The 22,891-nt window shown below is 45.9% G+C and overlaps 1 protein-coding gene across 4 annotated transcripts; it reads left to right on the plus strand.

Annotated features, from left to right (window-relative positions):
- The first annotated feature begins 2,235 nt into the window (after positions 1-2,235).
- Positions 2,236-22,477, plus strand: LOC130529700 (probable G-protein coupled receptor 153). 4 transcript variants are annotated; one of them, XM_057040177.1, is made up of 7 exons: positions 2,238-2,672; positions 10,598-11,223; positions 13,303-13,732; positions 15,974-16,163; positions 17,512-17,541; positions 19,525-19,544; positions 19,855-22,477. In XM_057040177.1, exons 2-7 carry the CDS (start codon positions 10,850-10,852, stop codon positions 20,659-20,661), a joined length of 1,851 nt encoding a protein of 616 aa, XP_056896157.1. In that variant the 5' UTR covers positions 2,238-2,672; positions 10,598-10,849; the 3' UTR covers positions 20,662-22,477. The 4 variants fall into 4 exon arrangements, with proteins under 4 accessions (XP_056896159.1, XP_056896157.1, XP_056896156.1 ...); XM_057040176.1 differs by lacking the exons at positions 17,512-17,541; positions 19,525-19,544 and adding an exon at positions 18,053-18,237; XM_057040178.1 differs by lacking the exon at positions 17,512-17,541 and having other exon boundaries at positions 2,239-2,672.
- The last annotated feature ends 414 nt before the right edge of the window (positions 22,478-22,891 follow it).

Consider the following 22,891-nt stretch of genomic DNA (forward strand, 5'->3'; position numbering starts at 1 on the left):
GATCTATCTATTTTTAACCCCAGCGAAGCCGATGCATCTTGTGTGGGGGAGCGGGTGAAGACTGGCAACACAACACGAAGGGAGCAGATCCATCTTTGATACTAACATGTTAATCTCTCTGGAACACAAAAAAAATCAACCTTTAAGGAGAAAAACCCACCTCCTAGACGAGCGCTACCATATAGCTTCATGCAGCCATCGCAGCTGGGAACAGCTGGCATTCATACATGGGGAGACAGTACGGTAACCATGGTTACTCACGTGGTAGAAGCGAGTTAAAGAGAATGGACGACATTATCAGAAACATGTGTTTTCCTTTTCAAGGCGGCAACAAATAATTCCAAACCTAATTCCACACAAAAAGGATTTTTATCTGCCGTGTGCACACCAGATCTTTAATATCGATGCCGTTGGAGGACATAAAACTGTTCAGCGGCCTTTCGTATTCCTCGAACGGTGAAATCCAGCCCTAATACCAGCTTGTTTTATTTTCCCTTTCATGTCTTCGCATCTAAATGAGGGGACTCGCCGCCCTTCCTGATCTGCTGTAGGGACTGACAAGGCTGCTTAGAAGATGAACGATCCTCCGGTGGAGGAGAAAAACCATTAAGGACTCTGAAGGGAGGATAGATGTTTATGTGGGTCGGTTATGAGACGACTCTTGGCTTTTAGCTGCGAGTGATCCCCCTTAACATTATTCTCCTACCTCCATTGTCAGTGCCCCCCCCTTTGCTTCCATGCTTGAATCCAGAGGCGGGAAGCCCGACTCCGCTCCACACTCCAAGGTCACTCCTAAACAATAAGCCTGCCGATATATCAGTATTTCATTCCGCCAGGGTCAGAGAATCGGCCCCTGCGTTTTGTTTTGCTCTGTGTTTCTGCTTCCTGGAACACCTTCAGAGAGCCGAGCTCCACAACAAGCATCCAGCAAGCCTCTGATATCTGGGCAAGGAGCCAGCGGGGCTTTCCTCGCACGGGAGCCTCTACTTTATCTGGTCCGGAGCCTCCACAGGGGACATTAGTGGGAGCGCCACAAAATGGGTCCACCTCTGACACGGCCTGAGAGGTGGGAGGCACGGGGGGGGGGGGGGGGGGGGGGGAGTAGGTTGGAAAAGCATATGAAGGATGCATGAGAACAGCATTAAGTATTAAAGGGCTGCTGTGGGGTGTGTGTGATGAGGTGTGTGAACGTTAAACTGACGGTCAGACTGGGGGCAGCCCGGTGCCAGAGGAGCCAGTGGGTGGGAATGCCTTCTGTTGCTTTTTTTTAACTTCCAGGTCACCTATCATCACGTAAGAGAGGGCAAAGATGATCCAATTAACCGGCTCTTCTGCTCTGTCTTGTTCTGGTGATGGATCTGAGTCCCAATAAATAGATAGCGAAATGACCACAGGTCACATTACAGCCATTACTGGGGAAGGAGGCAGCACAGGAGGAGTTTGGACCAGTTCATGCACAATTTATGGATTCATCAAGAACGACACCATGACAATCACTTGCATTCAAAGGCGCAAATATCAAGGAGTCCATGGAGGGCTGCAGCTTTACCCCGAGGTCACCACACACATCGAGGATCACTTCAGAACCTCCCCCAGTCAACCCGATGGAAGGAAAACTGCACAGAAAAAGAACAGCAACTCTAGAACAACTGGTGGGGAAGTCAGGAGCATTTGAGTGATGTTAGTTCATTTGGATGGACCTTAGACTTTGCCCCCCTTCGCCCGACCGCCCATCAAAAATAACAAGTCCAAAAAGCGATTAATTCTCATGAATAGTGGCAAAGCGGGACGCCGTGGTTCTCGCTGTGCCTCTGCTCTTTTATAGGGACTATTAGATTCCTCTCTGGGTACAATTTATGCCCCCAGGGAGGAAAACTGCTCTTACTGAAATATCCAGGCAAGGAGTATTATATAACAAGTCGTATAATGTCAGAGGAAAGAGGTCCATTTAAAGGAGGAGATGAATAACAGGAGAAAATAACGTGCCTCCATTTAGAAGCTGAGTGTGGGAACCCCTGCCCCAGCATTGATGTGAAATGTGTGTTATATTAGAGATGCTGCTCTTTACAAGTTCTAGAATTCAGCCTGAAAATCAGTTTGGACTCGAATCGCAACTTTGCCTTATTTTGAAACTGTGCTGTAACAAATAAACCAGAAAATGAAACCAAGAAGACCTGTAAAAATGCCTCTTTTCCATGAATTATTCCTTCATGCGGTTCACTCCCACGAAGCGTCTGCGCCGCGAACGCGCATGTTCTGTCGGGTGCGCGCAGCAATCATGCCTCGCTCGCTGGTCGCCTCGTTCGCGCTGAAGAACCAAAAGAAAAGGCGTTTTGCATGAAAGGCTCCCTTCTCTTTTAACCTCTTAACAGCTGCGCCGGAGACGACTTCTCTTTATTTGGGTCCAAACTCGTCGAAAGCGCCGTTTTTACGCGCTCGTCTCTTTGTTAATGAGTCAACGCTGGCGGCACCGGAGTACAGCTGTGGCGACGATGTGGGGTTTGGGGGGCTCATCCTTCATTTCACAGGTTTTTCTTTGACTCGACGCGCAGAACTGTTCTGTGTTTGGGGATGTAAAAGCCACTTTTATGGAGCAGAACTGAGGCGGCTGAACCGGGAGCGTTTTTCATTCATTCCCACGGAACAATGAGGCGTTCGGAGCGACGCTAGAGGTAAGACGCACAGCTGATCCCCGGCTGGGATTTGGGTTGTTTTGATGGGAAAACGGCTCCGAACAGGTGGTGTCCTGCAGCAAAAAGCGCGCAGCTTATTGCACGTCGTAAATTGCGCGAAATGGCTTAAATATCTTAGACAAACTTGTTCATAATTGTGTCCGAGTGAGCTTCTAAATGGACTATACTGGACACCGAGTTCATGCCATGTTCAAGACAAAGTGTTTAAAACAAGCACACCAATTTCATTTGTGTTGAGAACAAAGATCTACTTCTTTTTTTTATCAGTGCAGCTTTTGTAATTGGTTTTGTGAGCCTTCACTAAAATGGCACAGTTGGCTGATATTTGTGTGAATAAATGAGGCCGAACGCAGTAAGTTTGTGCTGTATGGGCACTTATATCAATTATGTAGATTACAGAAGCACTTAGGGTGAGGAAAGCTGCAGCCAGCCAGAACTGGCGCTGATTAACTTATATGCAATCCTCAGATAACAAACGATGTCTTTATCCTCTCGGATCCAGAATATCACATGAATATGGCTCATTATACTCGTATGCAAAGGAGACACCACAGTAATCAAGATACAGATTTTTAAGACTTACTGACACATGGGCTATTTAAACTGTGCACTTTTAACAAAACATCTCTGCATAATGAGGGAGATGGCAGTGAAATCAGAAATTAGAGGGGATTCCAGGCAAGTGCAGGTCACAAAGTGGCAGCGTCAGTGAGCCAGTGATCACATTCAGCGCTCAGAGAGCACTGTGGCCTAGATGTGACAGTTGCTGCTACACCACAGACCTCAGCGCTTCACAGGACCCATGTGACGTTCTGTTGATCACGCGTTCGGCTCTGTCATTTTGTGACTGCGTTAGCTCCTCTTCACACTCTTCTACTCACCCACAAGCGGTGCCCTGACCAGAGCCTGCTGCTGCCCCCCTCTCAGTCCTCCACCTGAATGGTTTATATATCCCCTGCAAAACACCGGCTCTGATAATCAATTAAAAAATAAAATAAAATCAGACTGCCCCTTCCCCTCCTCCTGAGACACCCGATGCCTGACGGTGGCCTGTGATCCAGCACCGTTCGTGCCTGTTGATGGCCTCACAAACACAGGAAACGAGCCTCTAGGGTTACATTTGTGATGGAAAATTCAACTATGTACTGTACTAATGATGTCCCTCAGCTATGAAAAGTGCTTAAAATGGATTCCAGCTTGTGACCCCTTCACACTTCACGCTGCCTCTCTTGGCCTGATTGCGATCTGTGATTTTCCTGTTAAAATGAAGCTAAAACAAACCAAAACAAAGCCTGAATATTGTATGACTGTTGATGAAAAAGGATCCTACCCTTCGGTGCAAAGAGAATGGAAAATGAGTTGTTGCGTTGAGAAGGTGCGATTCTTTTTCTTTTTTTTGAGACTTCACACTGATTGCCAGACAAACGAGCTGCATTTGCTAAGAGTATCACCCAAAAGAACTGCTTTCAAGCGGGGCCATTTTTCTTCTTTTCCTCCAACAGGTACGATGACGTAATGTGCGTTGGCTGGCAGGCTCATCTGGGGACAGTATACATTCATCAGAATAAAAAAGGGGCGTTCTTTGAAGCACAATCGTGCACAGCCTGTGTTTTTAGAGCCTTTTAGAGTGCTGGTTGGCAGTGTTTAAGCCAACAAGAACACTCCCGGTTTATAGGCTGTTTTCTGTTCTGTTGTTCCTCCCGTGTGGATGGAACTTTAGCTGCAATAATGCATTCTCACTTGCCAATAACGGGCGCTTTTAAGTAAATGAGACTGAACTCATTTCCTTTTCCAGTGTCTCAGCAATTTAGGGTTCTTTTAGAGCCAGAGTTGGGTTGTTTTTTTGGTTTATTTTTGCGGCCACTCCAGTTTCCTCCTACAGCCCAAAAACGTGCACATTAGCTTGATTGAAGACTCTAAATTCTTGCTGTGTGAGTGAACCGTTTGTGTGTGTGAAGTGACTCAGTAGACAAGAAATCAGTGATACACCAATTGGCTAAATAAGCTAAATTCATTAATAACTGATTGGTGGTGGTCTCAGTGTTTGACACCATTCATTCACCACCTACTCTGTGCTTTTCAAGTCTGTAAAGTGAAGATTTTGATGGTCGGGCTTCATTTTTGGCTCTGTGATTATTCTGTAATCGCATAAATCAACTCATGAGGGAAATAAGTAGAAGACTAATCCTCGGTGAAGACTTCTGCTGGAGGTCGACATAAAGGAGAGAAATCCGGTTCCGCTGGTGCCTGCATTGACAGGTAGCGCCGCCATTCAGGTTTCTTGTAGAATCTGGAGGCAGAGGGGGCTGATTCAGGAGAGAAATGGTCTTTGCTTACCTCTCTTGACTGAGAGGTCAGATGTCGCGATCACATGAGCACCTCTGCAGCTTATTATTTTTTGATGAGTGGAGCTGATACTCTCTCACAGCAGTTAAGGGGCCTCTGCAGAGTGCCGCTGACACCAGAGCCCGACCTTCCATCGCTGCGATTGGGGAGCAGACTGCCAACTCATCCTGCCCCCCTGCTGTGCATTAGTGGAGTGATGTCATTAAACGGACAGGGCGGGCGCTGGCGACGTTCTCGAAGGTGCTGTTTCAATGTGTCGCTGTGAGAAATTGTGCATATTTGTTGCTTTAAGACGGAGGTTTGATCCTGGGGGTGTCAAATCCCAGGCCCTGGGGCCACAATCTGCCTGGTAGGTCAGAAAACCCGGCCGGATTGTGGTCCTCTGGACTGTGTTTCAACACCTCTGCATCCATAATTAGCGCAGGAGGAATAACAGACCCATGATGTGAAAAGTCTACATTTTAAAGTAATTATGGGTTGTAAACATACAGTTTTTATGTGGAGCAAAAACAATTTCAAGAAAGCATCAGTAAAGGAAGTGAACAGCGTTTACTCTAATCAGACTGTAATTTAGATTATTTGTGTCTAAACATAGCTCGTGTGCTTCCATGACAACTCGGATGCGAAGCAGCTTACAAAAGAGGAGAAAATCAACTTCTTCTTCAGATTCTTCTGCAGATGAGAAGAGTCTCCTATCAGACTCCTTCCATCTTCAGCAGTCGGGCTGCAGATCTCTGATTCGAAATGAGTCCGTGTATTTCAGTGCTGGTTCGTTACCTAACAAGAGTTAGCTCTTTGTAGAGCAACGCTGCAGCCTCTCTTGCCATTAGTTGATAAAGGGCAAACGCTCGCCCAACATCTATGCAGATATTAATGAATTCATTCTGGCCAGAGGTAGCTTAGTGCTGAAGTAATATTTGACTAATGCTGGCTGTATTATGCAAAGGAGCTGGTGCAAGTGGGGGGGCATAAAGCAGATACAGGCGCTAATATGCTTTAAGGCCAATATAAGTGAGTAAATGGCCGCCGTTGGGGATTAGAGTTTGTTCTAATCCATCCCTGCACTGTCTCCGCACGGTTACTGTAAAGGTTTTGGTGAGGGAACAAACTTTACGATTTTTATCACAGCCAGAGGAACGATTGCCAGCAGTCCCTCTATGGCAACGCAGCACCGGGTTGTCGGGGAAATAAATCCATTAATGGCGTGCAGTTAAACTCTCGGTCATGTTTGAATAAATCCCATTACTGTTTAATTGTCTTGTTACTGGGATCAGCCAGTAGGGCAGTCGTCTGTGAGCGTCATAGCTGGCGGCTGCTGCCAATTGACTTTTTTTATAGATTCTCTAAATAATTGGACTTTATTCTGACGGATGATGGTCTGGCGACTGTAAGAGGGGTTTGGTAAACAAATACATCACCTGTTAGTGTTATTTTAGGACCTCTTGCTTATTGCGTCGTGACTTCGGCTTCTAATTCTGCTCCACCCCGTCTTTGCTCTTTGATACAAGAGGAGGGTCGTACTCAGAATTAAGGGACCCTGCTCTGTGTTTGAGCTTTGAGACAACGTAACACGCTACACTGTAACCGAGCAACACAATCATACCGTCAGTAAAAACTACTGTCTATATTAGCGCTGTTAATATATGTGTGTTGTGAATACAATCGGGGGAACACATTAGCAACCTGCACTGACTCACAAACAGTGTTGCCATCCAAAATTTATAATTCTTTGCTTGATCTTTTTTCTCCCTTTTCTCTCAAGACTGATGCAGTTGCTATGCAACATACACATAAAAAAGCCTCCAGTCTGGGCTCGGTACTCTACAGAGCTGAAAGCCTTACGTGAGAGGAGTTTGTCAGTGCCCCATCTTTGGGCAATGTCTTTCATTTCATGCTCTTCGAACGCGGCTCCGATCCCGCCGCTCACACGTTTGCTCATTTGGTGTTTGGAGCTCACGTGAACACAGAAGCGGTGAGGTCACAGCGCTGGCGATGCAATCGTGGTGGTGTCTTCAATGAGCCCCTTCTGGGTTTCTAATTCTAAACACGCTTGTTTAACAAGGTTACAGATGTCGTCCTATTAAAGAGGGCCCGTCGTTAGAGAAGCCTTATTCTGGGAGTCAGTAGATGAAAGCCACTCCGGCTGACTGTCTTTTTATACAAGACTGAACATCTGCTGGACTCGCATTGATAACTCGATAATAAGCGCATGCTGGAAATGAGTATGATGGATGGTGTTGAGGCCTCGAAGGTTCATAGTGATCCGTCACAGGATGAAGGAGAGTGTTAGCACGCCACGCAAACTGGCACCGCCAACGGCAACGCTGTGTATTTGTATAGTGCATGTATATTTGTTAAGCTGGCTAATTACTGAAATACATATTATACAATTTTCTGATGCTACATCTAAAGTTGTTTTTTTTTCTCCGACACTCTTCAAAAATCCTTATTTATTTTTTCTAGTATCTATATTTTTTCTTAATTTTAAGCCCTGTACTTTCAGGCCTTCTCCCTTTATTGATGACCATAATCTTCTTCATCTGTCAAACGTAGGTTAAGAAAACAGGATTTTCTTGAACACAAACTGAGAAGGTTTTTCCATCCACCAGTTTAACTTATCCTATCAGGATTCCAGCCCACTTTTTTTAAGTGAAGTTTTTTCTGTCCTTTTAAATAAATCACCCGTTCCTTCAGAGTAAATTAAACCAGGCTACATAGGAAAAGTTATGAAGGAAAAAATCGATATGAAAGGAAACTTATAGGTTTAAGATCCACTGTGACAGGAAAAGATTTTCCAGGGAGGAATGGCTGGTCAATCGGAGCACATCCATCACACATATCAGCTTATGAAAGAGCTTCTTCAGAGTTTTCCCCAGTTTTTAAGAGAGATGTGAGACATGAGCATCCATAAGCTGCAGGTTTCACTCACAAGGACTCGTGTCTTCGTTTCTGCAGACTGTCCTCAGCCCATCTGCAACTTTTTCTTTCCGCTGCATTTGGAGGTTATTTTTCTTGCACCTCACTTGTAATAAATCCCTCCATGTTTCGCCCTGATTCCTTCCGCTTTTATCACTTTCACATTTTGATTCCCTGTATATTTGACTCCGTCGGCTCCATGGCTCGGTCCCAAAACTCTCCCTCTCCGCCGCCACTTTGCTGCCGAGCGTCGCTCCGAATCGAGTCACAGCCGCCGCTGTGACGGGCAGCCCTGATGGAGGACAAGGTTCAAAGAAAAGGACATTTTGATAAAGAAAGTGACCTGAAAGGGCGAGAATGAGACCATACTAATGTGAGGTATCTGGATCTAGATCCGTGCAAGGTTGCTGAAGCGAAGTCTTTGGTTTATGCTATTGTGACACGGAGACGGCAAAGCTAACCGCGTTGTCTTTAGGAAATCACGTCCATCGCTGGATTTATGCTACGGTTTGTGGAACCTGTGGTAGTCGGCCCCTGCAGAGGCCAGTAAACATGTCCAGACAGAGCCCTGAGTTAGCAGAGTGTTCTCACACCAGTTCAGATGGAGACGCTCCACAGGAATGGTGTCGGGTTCTCTGATTACTCTGATTATGTTGGCCAAGCTGGAGCAAAAGGGTTTGCTCTTCCTGGTTTCCACAGGGGAAACGCTTCATCTGTGGTTTCAGATCGTTCAAGCTTGATTGAGGTTCGTTTAATTCGATACTTTATTGCCAGGTCAAGTGAGTTGATGGGAAACTGCGGTGGGATTCACAGAACGGCAACAATTCGCTGCCACTGAATAAGATCCTTCACTTCCTGTCAATGTTCACGTTGAAGGGCGGGTCTGAGCGGGTCTGAGGTCGAACTGATCCAGCCTCATTCAGTCCCGTTTGCAGGAATTTCAAATCAAATCAAATCAATCTTTATTTATATAGCGTCTTATACAATCAAAATAGTTTCAAGGCGCTTTCCAGAATCCCAGGGCCTGACCCCAGACAAGCAACAGTGGCAAGGAAAAACTCCCCTTTAACAGGAAGAAACCTTGAGCAGGACCAGGCTCATGTAGGGGGACCCTCCTGCTGATGGTCGGCTGGGTAAAGGGAGCTGGGAGAGGGAGAGGAGAGGAGAGGGAGAAGGAGGAGAGGAGAGGAGAGGAGAGGAGAGGAGAGGAGAGGAGAGGAGAGGCACAGAGCACAGAAACACACACAAAAATACACTAGACAACGGGTCAGCGGGGCCGGAGGTCATCATGCAGCTCCGAAGGCAGCGATACCTGTAAATGAATAGAGAAGAGGGGGGGAGAGAGGGGGTGGGGAGCAGAAAAACTACACAGGAATCAGCATAACTAGTCTGCTTGAGGAGGAGGAGGAAAGGAGAGGAGAGGAGAGGAGACCATGACCCAGTGGGGTGACAGAGGCCTGTCAGGTGATCATGTTTCCGGACCCCGGCAGCCTCGGCCTATAACAGCACAGCTAAATTTCCCTCCTGGATACTCCTGCACTCATGAATCATCTCAGCTGCTCAGTGTTGATTCATGAAATGGGGAGACGTGATGTTTTGAATGGACTGTGATGGAAACGTGACGTCGGGCCTTTCAGAATCTGGCTGAAATTCCTGCCAAAGTCAAATTCTGCAGTATGAAGTGACAGAAAAGGCTATACGGGAGGTCTCCTTCACATCTGCCTCCCTAATTGATCAAATCCATCTCCAGCATCGTTCTTCTCTGGTGATTAAAAAGAAAGTGTGACCGGCCTGAGCTCATCATAAATGGCGCCGTGCACTTGGGGGCTGAAGCTGAGCCGGCCTAATGGCACTTTAAACGGTCTCGCCCATCCTGTGTGTTTTCAGTGAATTAGTTCAGAACACACAGGGACTCCTGGACCAGAGCTGCGGCTCATCGGATCTCATCCCGGCCTCCGATTCTGAATGTTTCCTTTAACGGTTTGACGACCCTGTTGAACGTTTCTGTCCGTCTCCACGGTGACATGATTGGGGCTTTGTAACGACTGGTGTTGACTGGAACTCAGTGACTTGAGTTATGTCTCGGGGGTTCTTGCCTCTGGTGCGTAATTGTTCGGGGGTGGCAAAAGACAGGAAGTGGAAGCGACAATGCGCTCCGACTGCAGGGATTTTACTTGTTTTGCTAGTTGTTTGACCAGATGTCCCTGAGGTGGATCCTCTACTGACGGCAGCAGCAGCGCCGCCGCCCTTGGAAGTGTTGCCGCTGCGCTGCGTGGATTAGATTTGCTCCCATTACTGTAACAACCATCCATGTAAAAACCTGCACTTTTGAAGGAAGGTACACGCATATCTGAGTATGAACTATATTTATATGCTGTATCATTTATTTCATCATTCCTTTCTTTGCTGGGTTGCACAATTTAAACAATTATGTCTAATATTCCTGTCATTTTACAGTACTTTATCAAGACGCGCTGCATGAATAATGTATTTTCACTAGTGTGCACAGTGGTTAATATCACATTTTTTCTCCCCTGGATGCTGTGAGAGGTTTTTAAAATTGGACAGATTTGTAATCTTGTTCACATGCTCGCTGCCTGTCTCTGATTACTGTGTCTACATGTTTCCTCTCTCTTCCTCAGCATCCTCAGGCTCAGAAGGGAACTGGCTGAGCCCCCCCCCTCCAGCACCCCGCTGTGTTACGCCACTGCCATGTACTTTCCCCGTCGTGCCCATCCAATGGAGAGAGCGCGTTCACCCAGATAGGATGCCTGGCCTGCTCACCACCCTGCATCCCCTCCTGCCCATCACCACCTCCTCCTCCTCCTCGTGTGCACCTGCTCTCACCGACGCTTCCTTGCAGCCCCCGAGGCTTCCCCCCGCCCCACTCCAACATGGTGGATGAGGCGCTTACCGTGAAGGATGACGTCATCAACGCCAACACGCTGGCTTGGCTGGTCTGCTCGGGCGTGTCCATCCTGGCCAACACTTGGAGCATCCTCAGCGTCAGCGCCAAGCAGAAGAAGTGGAAGCCGCTGGAGTTCCTCATCTGCACCCTGGCGGGCACGCACATCCTCAACATGGCCATCCCCATCACCATGTACTGCGTGATCACGCTGCGGCGCCGGCACTCCAACTACGAGTGGAACGAAGGACTGTGCAAGGTGTTTGTCTCCACCTTCTACACCCTCACCTTGGTCACCTGCTTCTCGGTCACCTCGCTGTCTTATCACCGCATGTGGATGGTGCGCTGGCCAGTAAACTACCGGTAAGTACGTCCAGTCTGAATCCATCTGGTAGCTCCACTCCTCAGATGCTACTCTCACCCACGCAGTGAGAATTGCACAGTTTTTCCCAGAACACATCTGCTGGTTACGCTAATTTGGTAACGCCACGTGAAACCTTCTGGACCGTCATCTGTCGGCTCCAGCTTCATCCTGCCGGAAGGAAAGAGAGATAAAAACAATCAACAGTGAACAATGGAGACCAGATTTCCAACCCCACATTGATCGTGTTAGGCTTCCACGGCATCTGCTGTTCACACCTAATCAGATGCTTTGGTGTTCTAAACTGTGAAAAGTGTGACAGTGCCCATTGTTACAATGCCTTAAACCGTGTTTTTTTTCAGAAGATTTGGGCTTCAGTCCAGATTTGATGTGCATTTTAGTGTCAAAGCCTGAAAGGAACTGCACATTCTGAAAGGTCACATGACCTGCAGTCGGCAAGCCCCGCCTCCTCTTTAATTCCAACTTTTAGCATTGTTGCGGCGAGATGTCGGCGCAGGCGGGGCGCTGCGTAGTAACAATTCATCTTTCATTTAAACGGCTCCACAGTTGCCCCGCCGAGGCAGCGCCGCTGCCTTGTCTCTGACATGAACGCACAGCGAAAGGCCTGAATTATGAATTCCAGCCGTGCACTTCGGCAGCTGTTCCCATCACCCTGTGTCCGGTGTCTCCCAGGACCTTTTTTTTTTTTTTCCTCTCATCGCAATGTTCCATCTCTGGTAATAGAATGAAGCAGCTTGTGATGTAACCTCGCCATCGTACGCACCCCGGGCGCGTTCAGGAAAGGCTAGCGTAATTACTCACAGCGACAACAAGGCCTGCTTGCCTTTGCGCAATGCTGGAAGCCGCTGGCACCCCGTCTGTGCCGCTCGCAGCCTCTCGGTGCGCGTACGCGCAGACGTGCTGGATATTTTTTTGACTCATTTGCATTGCGAGGAGATGAAGTTCATATCTGACCAGGATTTCTCCGGGGGATTTCATTGAAAGGAGGAGAGCTGGCAACATGTGATCCGGCTCTCTGGAAGACGCATTAGATTTCCTGCCAAAATTGCTCCCTCGACGATTGAGGGAGATTTTTTTTTTCTGTTTGCATTCCCAAAAAGAGAAAGTAAAAAAGAGTATTTATGCAACATGGAGCCTTCTGTGTGTATGGGCCATGTTATTGCCTCCGCAAAGGAGATTACATTTTTAACAGCGTCTGTCGGGAAGCAACGTAGCAGAAGGAACGTTCTGTGCACGTCTTCACAGCGGAGGGTACAAAATTAAAATTTGGGGGATCCGGGTCTCAGTAGGGGCATTGCAGCCTACTGAGAGGACCCATAAATTGAATTTACTAATGTGTTATTCATTTAATTTTCCACTGAGCTACCTGACATTAGGCTGGTTCCTACGTTGTTAGAGATTACAGACCTTTGAAGTGATGCTGCGTTCCGACGCGTACGTTAAAAAGAAAAGAACATTGCGTGATTTGCTGTTAATCTTGGAGTGTCGCACCCCCCCAAAGTGCATATGCCCCACATATGTCCTGGCTTGATTGCAGTCTTTCCTCATGACTGATCACAGCGGCATCCACTTGCTGTGCTTTAAGATAAACGATGGAACGCCTGAAGAGTAGTGGCAACCGGGCGCCACAGAGACGCGTGCAGCTGTAAAGAAATGATGCCGAGGTGAGATTAAATGAATGGCTTCACCCTGAAAGGGCCCTAGATGGCAAATGGGCCGAGGCATGTCTGCAGGTGTTTTCTGGCCCTGAGCAAATCATTGATTTTGCGCCGTTCAGCTGCTGCTGCAGCGCTAATTCTGTACAGTTGAGCCACGCTCACGCTCGCTCTGGGCCATTTACGTCCCAGGGTCAGGACTGACATTTCCCCATCTGTCACTGCGCTGGTGACAGCCTCACTGTCAAAGCATTCAAAGCAATCTGTGGAGAACGTGGAAAGCAGGGTTGAAATTTGAAGCTCACCATATGATCAGGGGATGATGTTTTTCTTTTGACGTTAACGGTCCAGACTCCTCCACAGAGGTCTACAGTAATTTGACATGATTTGTGGGTGTCCTTCCAGGTTGAGCAACACCAAGAAGCAGGCGGTACACACGGTGATGGGGATCTGGATGGTGTCTTTCATCCTGTCCACGCTCCCGGCGGTGGGCTGGCACGACACCATAGACCGCTTCTACACCTCCGACTGCCGCTTCATCGTCACCGAGATCGGCCTGGGTTTCGGCGTGTGCTTTCTTCTGCTGATCGGGGGCAGCGTGGCCATGGGCGTCATCTGCATCGGCATCGCTCTCTTTCAGACCTTCTCCATCCAGGCGGGCCACAACGCCGACAAGAACAAATTCAACGTCCCCACCATCGTGGTGGAGGACGCCCAGGGGAAGCGCAGATCGTCCATCGACGGATCGGAGCCTCTGAAGACGTCGTTGCAGATCACGTACCTGATCAGCGGCATCGTCTTTATCTACGATTTCCTGACCGGTTTCCCCATACTGGTTAGTTCCCCCTCAAGATCTTAACACTCTGGTTGTCACATTTTTTCCGCAGGCCCACCGTTTTCCTTCTGTGGTTTAATAGGAAATGCTGCATGTTTAAAGAGTGAAGGGATCGTTTCATGTAGTCGCATGTTAAATGCTCGTGACGATCTCAACAGAAATCCCGACCTTTGGTTCCTTTTTTCCCCGACTGAAACTTTGCTCACATCAGGCCGTTTCATTATTTACGCAAACTTAAATGTTTCTGCAGTTCTCGGGGATGTAAGTGGGTCAGGCGACGTGCACGCGCTGGGGCTGTTCTATAGAGTGTGACTGTTTGTGCTCCCATGCCATCGAAATGCCCGTCGCCTCCAATGTAGCTCATTAAAGCAGCAGGATCATTCATCTCCACTTGTCTCCAGATGTGCGTCTGCTCGTTTCTCATTCCCAGAAAAGAGTCGGCTTCCTGCTGCCACCATTAATTTACTGAAGAAAGAAGATATAATATATTTTATACAGCATGTCAGCAAAGAGCCTTCTGCTCATGTTTAACACGCATGCGCGACCACCGTCTGCGCCCTTTAATTCCACCTCCGTCTCAGTGAGGCAAACTCGTGAGTGTACGCGGCGACACGGCGAGTCGCTTCAAATTTCATTCGCGAAAACCATCTTTTAGTCCTGTTTATTCAAGAGGAGTTTCTTCTTTTCATCAGTTGTAAAAGGATAAAACGAAACTGGATGCGCAAGTTTTTATTACTACAGTCTGAAGGACACGCAGCAAAACAACTGTCTGGAAAAATCCACTTCGGGTTTTTATTTGCACGTCTGCTTCAGCTGAGGGGCGCCTCAGTAGGTCACCTCGTCTTCACTGAGTATTACGCGCATAAATTTCCCATAGCTGGGAGTAATGGGATGATTGCAATAATCTGAGCCGACGCGTTTACATGCGCTTCAGAAACGGGATCATAAAAGAACGCCGATTTACACGTTTCGGTCCATTTATCAGATCTTTTCTGGGAAAATACGGAGGATGACGTGAGGCTCAAGAGGTGAAGAGCCAGAACTGGCTGTGTTGACTGTTTTTTTTAACACGTGCACCAATTTCAGAGCATGAAATAAATCAGATCCACAGTAATATGAGCATGAAGACAAAAATCCGATCCCTGAAGTTGTCTGATAACTCCAGAAATCAACGTCTGAGTATAATTGTGCCTTTTAGTTGCTTGTGCTGCTGTGAGAACAAGATCCATTTATTTTGTTTATAATAACATCTTACACCTCATTTAAAAAAAAAAAAAGGAAATATGCATCTCTTGAAATCTAGATTTAATACGTGAATATTTTTCCAGGAAAGCCAAGGCCTCTCTTATAATAGGCCCAAACAGAATGTCTATTACCCAGACTTAATTAAGTCACCACCAAACAATCATTTGGCCCGAAATCAGCACTCGAACGAACGCGCTGGCGCTTCTCTAAGATTTTCCAGGGTGGCGTCAGAGAGGACATGAATAAAGGCTGAAGGTAGCGAGAGCAATGGTGCATTGGGCGATGAGCTCACGGGTCTGCAGGCTACACAGCTGCTGCTTGTTCTGCAGGAATCCGAACACTGGCAGATGCCTTTTTCCTCTGAAATACTCTGCCTGCCACTGCCTCGGTCGGGAGGCATCGGCCTTTAGCGGAAGCTTGAGAAGGTTCTGCTGTAGATGAATGTAGATGAACAGACTCACAACAATGCGATTGTTGCGAGGATCGATTTAATATGGATAAGAATATTAGAAAAATGGAGATAAAGAGGAGTGTAAAGGAGCAGATTTAACCTAGAAAATATTCAGATCAGCAGGTAAGAAAGTGGAAAAAGCCTCAGTATGCAGGGGATGCCAGACCCGCTCTAGTTACACTAACCGTTATTTCCCACAATAATCTCAAGGAAATATCAATACAGCTGCATACGCTTCTGCTAAAAGGGGTCATGGCCGGAGTCCTCGCATGAGTTTTATGCTCAAAATAAATGAATGTGTAAATTAGAATGTAAGTTCAGCGCTAGACTTATCTGAATCAGATCTCCTTTACTCTATTGCCAACAGATATAACAGAAGCAATCCTTAAAAAAAGAGCTTTTCTCGTTTAAAACGACTGATTTTTCAGCCTCACCGTGAATGCTGCCCACAGCGGACGCCACATTAACCTAACCCTAACCCTGTTTACTGACCTGGACGGATTTCTGAGTTTGGTACCTAATAATTCATTGTGGGACCCGCCCAGGTGGTGAGTTTCGCCAGTCTGAAGTTCGACCGCTCCTACAACTGGATGGTGCTGTGCGTGCTGTGGTGCTCCATCGCCCAGTCCATCCTGTTACCCATGTTCCTCTGGGCCTGCGACCGCTACCGGGCCGACATCCGCATGGTGTGGGAGAAGTGCGTCGCCATCATGTCCAACGACGACGTGGACGAGGGTAAGCGAGCGCCCGGCGCCTCCCTCCCGCTCTGCCTCCCCTCTTCCCTCCTCTTCACCCGCTGATGTAAATACAGATGATTGCTCAGCTGCGAACGCCTCATAGTCTCACAGACGGAGATGAGAAGCTGTAGGACATCTGTAGGCGTGTTAGTGGCACAATCCCAGTCCTGTTAAGCAGGTTAACCAGCGTTATGGCCAGTTTGACTCCATTCTGCAGTCTCGAAGCTAATCTCTATAGCCTGGACTGTCTCAGATGACAGTTTAGTCTTTGCAGAGGTGAGTCAGGAGACTAATCACAGGTTCTGATGTCAAAATTGATCAATCCAACATATATTCAGCTGCCCTGTGTTTTCACTTTCATCTGTCCGGCTCAAAATAATACATAAGAAAATGGAAACTCGCATTAAGGAAACACGAAACTCCAATTTTTTGGCAGTTTTAACCATAACTGTTACTGTTATTTGCTATTGTTACTATTATTATGTAGCTTCTTCTGTATATTTCAGTCGTGTAAGGTCAGTTATCAAATGTTATCATGTGACCTATAAGGTGACCTTTGTTGTCAGGGGATGTAACAGAGTGTCTGTGTCGTATAACTCATAAAAAAATCCACAATTCTGTATTATTGTGTGTGCTTTATGGAACGCTTTCCGCTGCTCTGCTACGTGTGTATGTATATAGACACATATATACATTATGTATAACATGTGTCTCTATTAGGTTGCTGGAAAACACATTTTGTTATTATGATGGTCATATTTCCCGCAAGTCACCCAAGGATATTAGCTGTTAAACATGTTTAGGATGAGAACAGGTGAAATAAAGATGGAATTTGTTTTATATGTATGATTTTCAGTTTACTTTATTTCTTTTGTTTGTTTCTCTTTCTTCGGTGCGACGGCCTGGTCAGACAGACATAACGCTAAATATCTGACTAATAGATAAAAGAGAATGCTTAAGGCAAAGTTTCCTTAAAATCCTGCATATGGCACAAAAGGGAAACTACTCCCAAGAAGGGCTGAAAGGGGGGGGGGGTGTTAAAAAAATGCTATCACAGACACGACAAAGCTTGCTCCCAAACGTAGGTCACATGATAATCATAGGCGTGGCGACGTCTCGCGGGGTCCCCACACCAGCTCTCTACATGCAAACATGAAAATACCAACATCTGTATTTTTATCCTATTGGCACTGTTCAAACCCAGCTTGACCCGACCCCTTCCCCTCTAACCCTCCAAACACCTTCCCATCCTCCCTGATACCTGCTCATTGTAGGAGCCAGAACAGCCCAGGGCAGTCCGTATTTCCTCTGATATTAACGCTCCCAGTTCTCTGCTTTTTTTCCAGAGGGCTTGCCATGTATAACTCATCACAGGTGTATGTATAAAGATTGTTTCCTGCTTCTAAAAGCTGTCGACATGCATGCCCAGCTGCCTGTGCAAAGAGCTGTTTTTCTCCTTATTTTTCCACTTTCCACTCACTCTTTCCAAGCTCAGCATTTCACCCCCGGCCCCAGCAGACCCAAACATGAGTGCAGCTGATAATTAGGCCAAATCTGGTGTTTACAGTGAGAACGGATGGATTTGGTGTGAGTTTGTGGCTCAGGAGGCCCTCAGAGGTTGCAGACGTCAGCACTTCTTTCCAATAACAAAACCAATCTGTGGCCATTTAGTCACCTCGTTAGACATGGAAATTAGGTTTGGGGTCTTTTTGAGCCTCATTTTCAGCTAAATCTGGTGTTCCTGAGCTGACCCGTACCTACAGTAAAGTCAATAACCTGGACAACTGAACTTGTCTCTCTTATCTATTCGTCTGTCTGTCTGTCTGTCTGAGTGTACTGAGTTCTTGTTCTCTAATCCTGACGCCCGTGCCTTTCTGCACTTTGCAGAAAACAGCCAAGATGGAGGAATTCATGCCGACTTAATATATGACAGACCATATGACTATAGCTCGGCGCCTGAAATCATGACGGTAGACCGTAATGCCAAGTATGAGTTCTCAACCTTAGAAAGGGGGGTTCCACAAGGTTATCCATTGAGGGAACAACAGGAAGATAAAATGCAGTATTTGCAGGTATATTTCTAATTGATTTTCTTCTTCTTTTTTTTGACATGATGAGTTGAGTTTATTATTTCTGAATGTTTCTTTTTTTCATTTCTTATGTGCATGATGGACTGCCCTCCTGGGCCTCTAAATGCTTTGTTGCTGGAATCGTCCAGATGTTTGTAAAGTTATCAGCCCTGAATAAGCCACAGATTGCTTTTTAATTAGATTCTTTTTTTTTTTTTTACATAATTAAAAGTCTTGCTGACTATTGTTTGGTAAATATGACCATCAGTAGAAGCAGAAAGGTAGATCTGTCATATCTGTGTCTCTGATGATATTTTATCTTATTTCAAGGGTTAAGTAAATAACTTACTTTTTATATTTCAGGATGCCCTAAAGGACGAACAGTATTCATGTTCTACTCAAATGAGTTGTTTCCATTTATAAACCACCATCCAATCAGATGCAGAGCTTTGAAATGCCACTCCCCAGCCTTCTCGGACAAAATACTGCCACCCAACACAAACCCCCAACCAGAATTGGCAGAATATTGGCTTCACACTGAAATATATCAATTAAAATGAAAATGGACTTGGCCTAGAAGACTGTGGCGAGCATATTTAATTTTAGAGCCAACCTCTGCAAACAAAGCATCTCTCCACTGTGTCATCTTTGTTAGCATTAAAGCTTCAGTTTCTTCAGACAGCGAGCTGCCTAAATCCTTACAGTTCTTTAGAATTAATTATTAAAATTGGTGTTGGATTTCAACTTGGAGTCCAGAAGCCTTGAAACAGAGATGTATACAGTAGCTATCACCACATACTGTAAGTCCGACCCATCTCTCCAGCCATCTCTTGTCATGATCTGCAGTTTTAGCTGTGTGTATGAGTATTTAGCCATGTAATCCCTGCGTGTGTTTCAATTACAGGAAGAATGCAAAACAGTCGCACTTTGTTGCTGCCCGGAAGGGTTAAAGTCCAATTAGACCTTGAATCAGCAGAGCCATTGAAGTCATTAGCAAGTAGCACTTTATTTGAGGCTTGCTGTGGTGCTCCTCAAATGCTGTGATTGCAGAATAAAGCCTCGTTTGTGGTTTTATTTGTCTCTCACTCTCTCCACCTCCATCCTGCCCTGTCTGTGCTGCCTGTTTACTCATCTAAATGCTCGTGCTGCCCTCTGCCGCTCGGTCCCTGCTACTGTATCATCTGCTGTCTCATTTCTCTGCTTATACTAAAACCCTCCACAGGGGGGCAGACTCATATCAATCTTGTGGCTCTTGATGTCACCCTGACCAACCCTCTCTCTCTTGCATAGTTGTCAGAACAGAATGGAACGTGAGTATAACATGTAGTATAACATGTAGTTTTATAGTCTATAAACAAATTGGGAAAGAATAGATAAAATTGAGCTCTTTTTTTGTGTTTATTTCTAGCCAAAAGTTAAAATTGATAAATTCACAGAAAAAAAAAGCATCACAATTAACTCCTCAGCACAAAAGAACCCTCTTACTGCAAACAATTTATTTAATTTAAGCTTTACTTACACCCTCAACACAAATTGCTGTTTATTTAACATTTAGCTGTGTGCAAAATGTTTGAGTGCGTTACTGATACACTAAAGATCCGGTCTCTGTGTTGAAACCAGGTGCCTCCTACAAGAAGATACTCCCACGACGAAACGGATATGCGGACCAGCGACCGGATCCCATCCTATCTTCAACGATGGGGATCCACCGAGGACATGATAGCGAGTGCCCACTACAGCTGCACCTTGCCGCACCACGAGAGGCGCAGGAACAGCCTGGTCTCCTACCACGAGGAGAGCCACTATCACCATCACCGTCACCATCACCATCACCCGCACCGCAAGCGGCGGCGCTCTGAGGACAGCGTGCACTCGCTCAAGCACCTGCCGCGCGTGGTCTGTGGCGGGGAGTGCTACGAGGACGAGCTGCGGTGCTTCAGCCGCGACGAGGTGATAAACTTTATAGACGAGACGCCGCTGCCGAGCCCCAGAAAGAGCCCGCGGCGCACATCCACCATCTCTCTGATCCCCAACGTTTATGAACATCACGCGGTCCTGCTCCCGCACTTCGCGCTCACCGACTTTGAGCGCGAGCCGCAGGCGCTCAGGCGACTGTCGGAACATAAAAGGAGCAACAGCCGGGTCAACTCACCCGAGGGGTCCCCCAAACCGGACAGGTCCGGAGGAAGGAAGAGCCCCGGGGCCTGCGGTTCGGGTAAACAGCGGTGGGAAACGGGCTCACCTGGACGCGGCCAGCAGAGGGGGAGGACGGGCGACAGAAACGGGACCGGTGCCGACGCTGACTGGGAGCACCAGAAGCGCCTGAGCAACGCCGGAAGTAAAGGAAGCACAAACAGTTTTGTAAGCACACCTTCCTCCCTGGGATATGTCACCCTACACTCGGATTCTGTCGGCTCCAGAACCTAAAAAGTAAAAGTTTTCGCCTTGTTAATATCAACGTTTATGCTGGTTATTCTCTAAAAGACCACTGCCGGAGCACCTGGGGACGGGAAGGTGACTTAAAGACTCTTTGGACTGTGTTTTCTCTTTTTTTGACGCTTGCTACACTTGTGTTTTTGGTTTGTGAGGAGGTTGGGGTGGTCCTGATATTCTGTTTTCATCTAACAAAATATTTACCGAGGATAGTTTCTGTTTTTTGTTGGGTTTTTTCGCTCCACTGCTGGCGCTGACGACCCGTTTTTAAATGGCATGAAAACTCCCATCCCTTGTTTTTGCTGTTTGATGTTGCTTCTAATGAAATTCTCATTGAACTGGGTGAGATAGTTGTTTGGGTGATGTTTCTTTCTTTAACCTTCTGTTCCCACTGAAGACACACGATTTCAATTGTACTTGATTTTGCCTGTAATGGCTGTGTTTTTCTGTTATATTAGCACATTTGCTTCCATCCAGTCGTTCTTCAATAATGCCCGTTGTCCTTTACGATGACTTGAGGACCTATTTTCTGTGGTCACAATGTAAAATGTTATATCCAATGCACATGTTTTATTCTTTCACAACCCTTCTGTGGAGCCAAACCAGTCATCTTTAACAACAAATCAGCAGTTAACCGGTAACTGTCTGAAATATAACAGAAAGACCCATATTAAGGAAGATATTATTTTAAGGTTTCACATATAAGTGTTATATTTATGAATATTGGGTGTATGGTTTTGGTCTTCTTAAGAGTTTAAATTTCTCCGTTTCTACTAATAGAATTTTTGTGCTAAAGATTAGGATCTAAAATATTAATTTCTTTCTCCTTTTGTTTGCCTCAACTGTTATATCTCCACTGATGGTTTTTCCCTCCTTTATGTATCCATCCCACATTCTGACCAGCTCCTACTATAACCTATAGACTCTGTATAAGAACTGGGAAGAGACGAATATCAGCTGATCTCACAGTCTCTGTGGTCGAGGATCAGGACAGACTGCAGCCACCTCGTTATTTACCCAGAATCCCTTGATGTATTTGTTTATCGGTAGAAATGTTATTTCAAATGAGGGATTTAAGTGAAAAACAAGCAATGAACAGAAACATGATATCCAGACAAAGAAAGTGAAAGCCGTTGTGTATGAAGCCATAATTGTCTTTATTTGAGCTAAAAAAAACTAAATAAATCACAAAGAATCAAGTTTGGCTGTGTTTTGGAACCTCATTGGATTTCTGTGGGCTGCCATTGCTCTGTCTAGTTCCTTTATTCTGTTTATGCTGGATCCATTATCGGTTTACTATTTTACAACCATTAGCCGAGTTATAGCAGATATGGACTAACGATTATATTCTTTAAATAACAACCTACTATATAATATTTCATAAACAGCAAAGCTGCCAGGTTTCTGTGTGGGAGGCTTCCTAACGATGAAACATTCTCGTTTTGAAATACCTAATTCACAAGCTGTAAACGCACCATGTGAACCCAACAATAGTAAAGTTGTTAGATTATTCAACTATTTGCAAATCCTAAAGAGAACTAAAGTTTGACAGTGTCTAACATTCATGAATTATAAATAAAGTGTCTCATATGGTATATTCCTGAGTCATCAGCTAAAGGCAACGCATTCCATTCACCTGTCTAATTTTGCTACCATATGTCCTATATTATTGCTTTTATGTTGGGTTTATGATATTAAAAGTATAATTTTGTAACCTATTCCAATATGAATGATGTTAAATGTTTAAAAGTTCCTGTTCCTATAATGACTTTGTTAACAAAGATCTGACTGATTAAAACTGCGAGATGGGTCAGGTTTCTCTGTGTTATTCTTTCTGGGGTTTGTCAGCAGAGTGGCGCAGCGGAAGCGTGCTGGGCCCATAACCAGAGGTCGATGGATCGAAACCATCCTCTGCTAGGCCTTTTCTTGCTTTACCTTAATCACTGCGATGTCCCCTATTAATAATGAAATAGTCAACTTGATGAACGCAGTTTGTGAGGTGTTCAAGCTACGTCAAACTACAATGTTCAAGTAAATCATATTTAGCACGTCATTCACATCCAATTTGACAGTATCACTACAGCAGCCCAAACAATCTTTCAAACGTTGATATGCAGCATGACTGGGGTCCTTTTTGAAATGTACACTTTATTTATCTCCCGCTTAATGAGAGTTGACGTAGAGAGTGGTGCAACAGAAGCGTGCTAATGTTGCTTTTTACAAA

Source organism: Takifugu flavidus, chromosome 8 (genome assembly GCF_003711565.1).
Source record: "Takifugu flavidus isolate HTHZ2018 chromosome 8, ASM371156v2, whole genome shotgun sequence".
In the NCBI taxonomy this organism is placed as follows: Eukaryota; Metazoa; Chordata; class Actinopteri; order Tetraodontiformes; family Tetraodontidae; genus Takifugu; species Takifugu flavidus.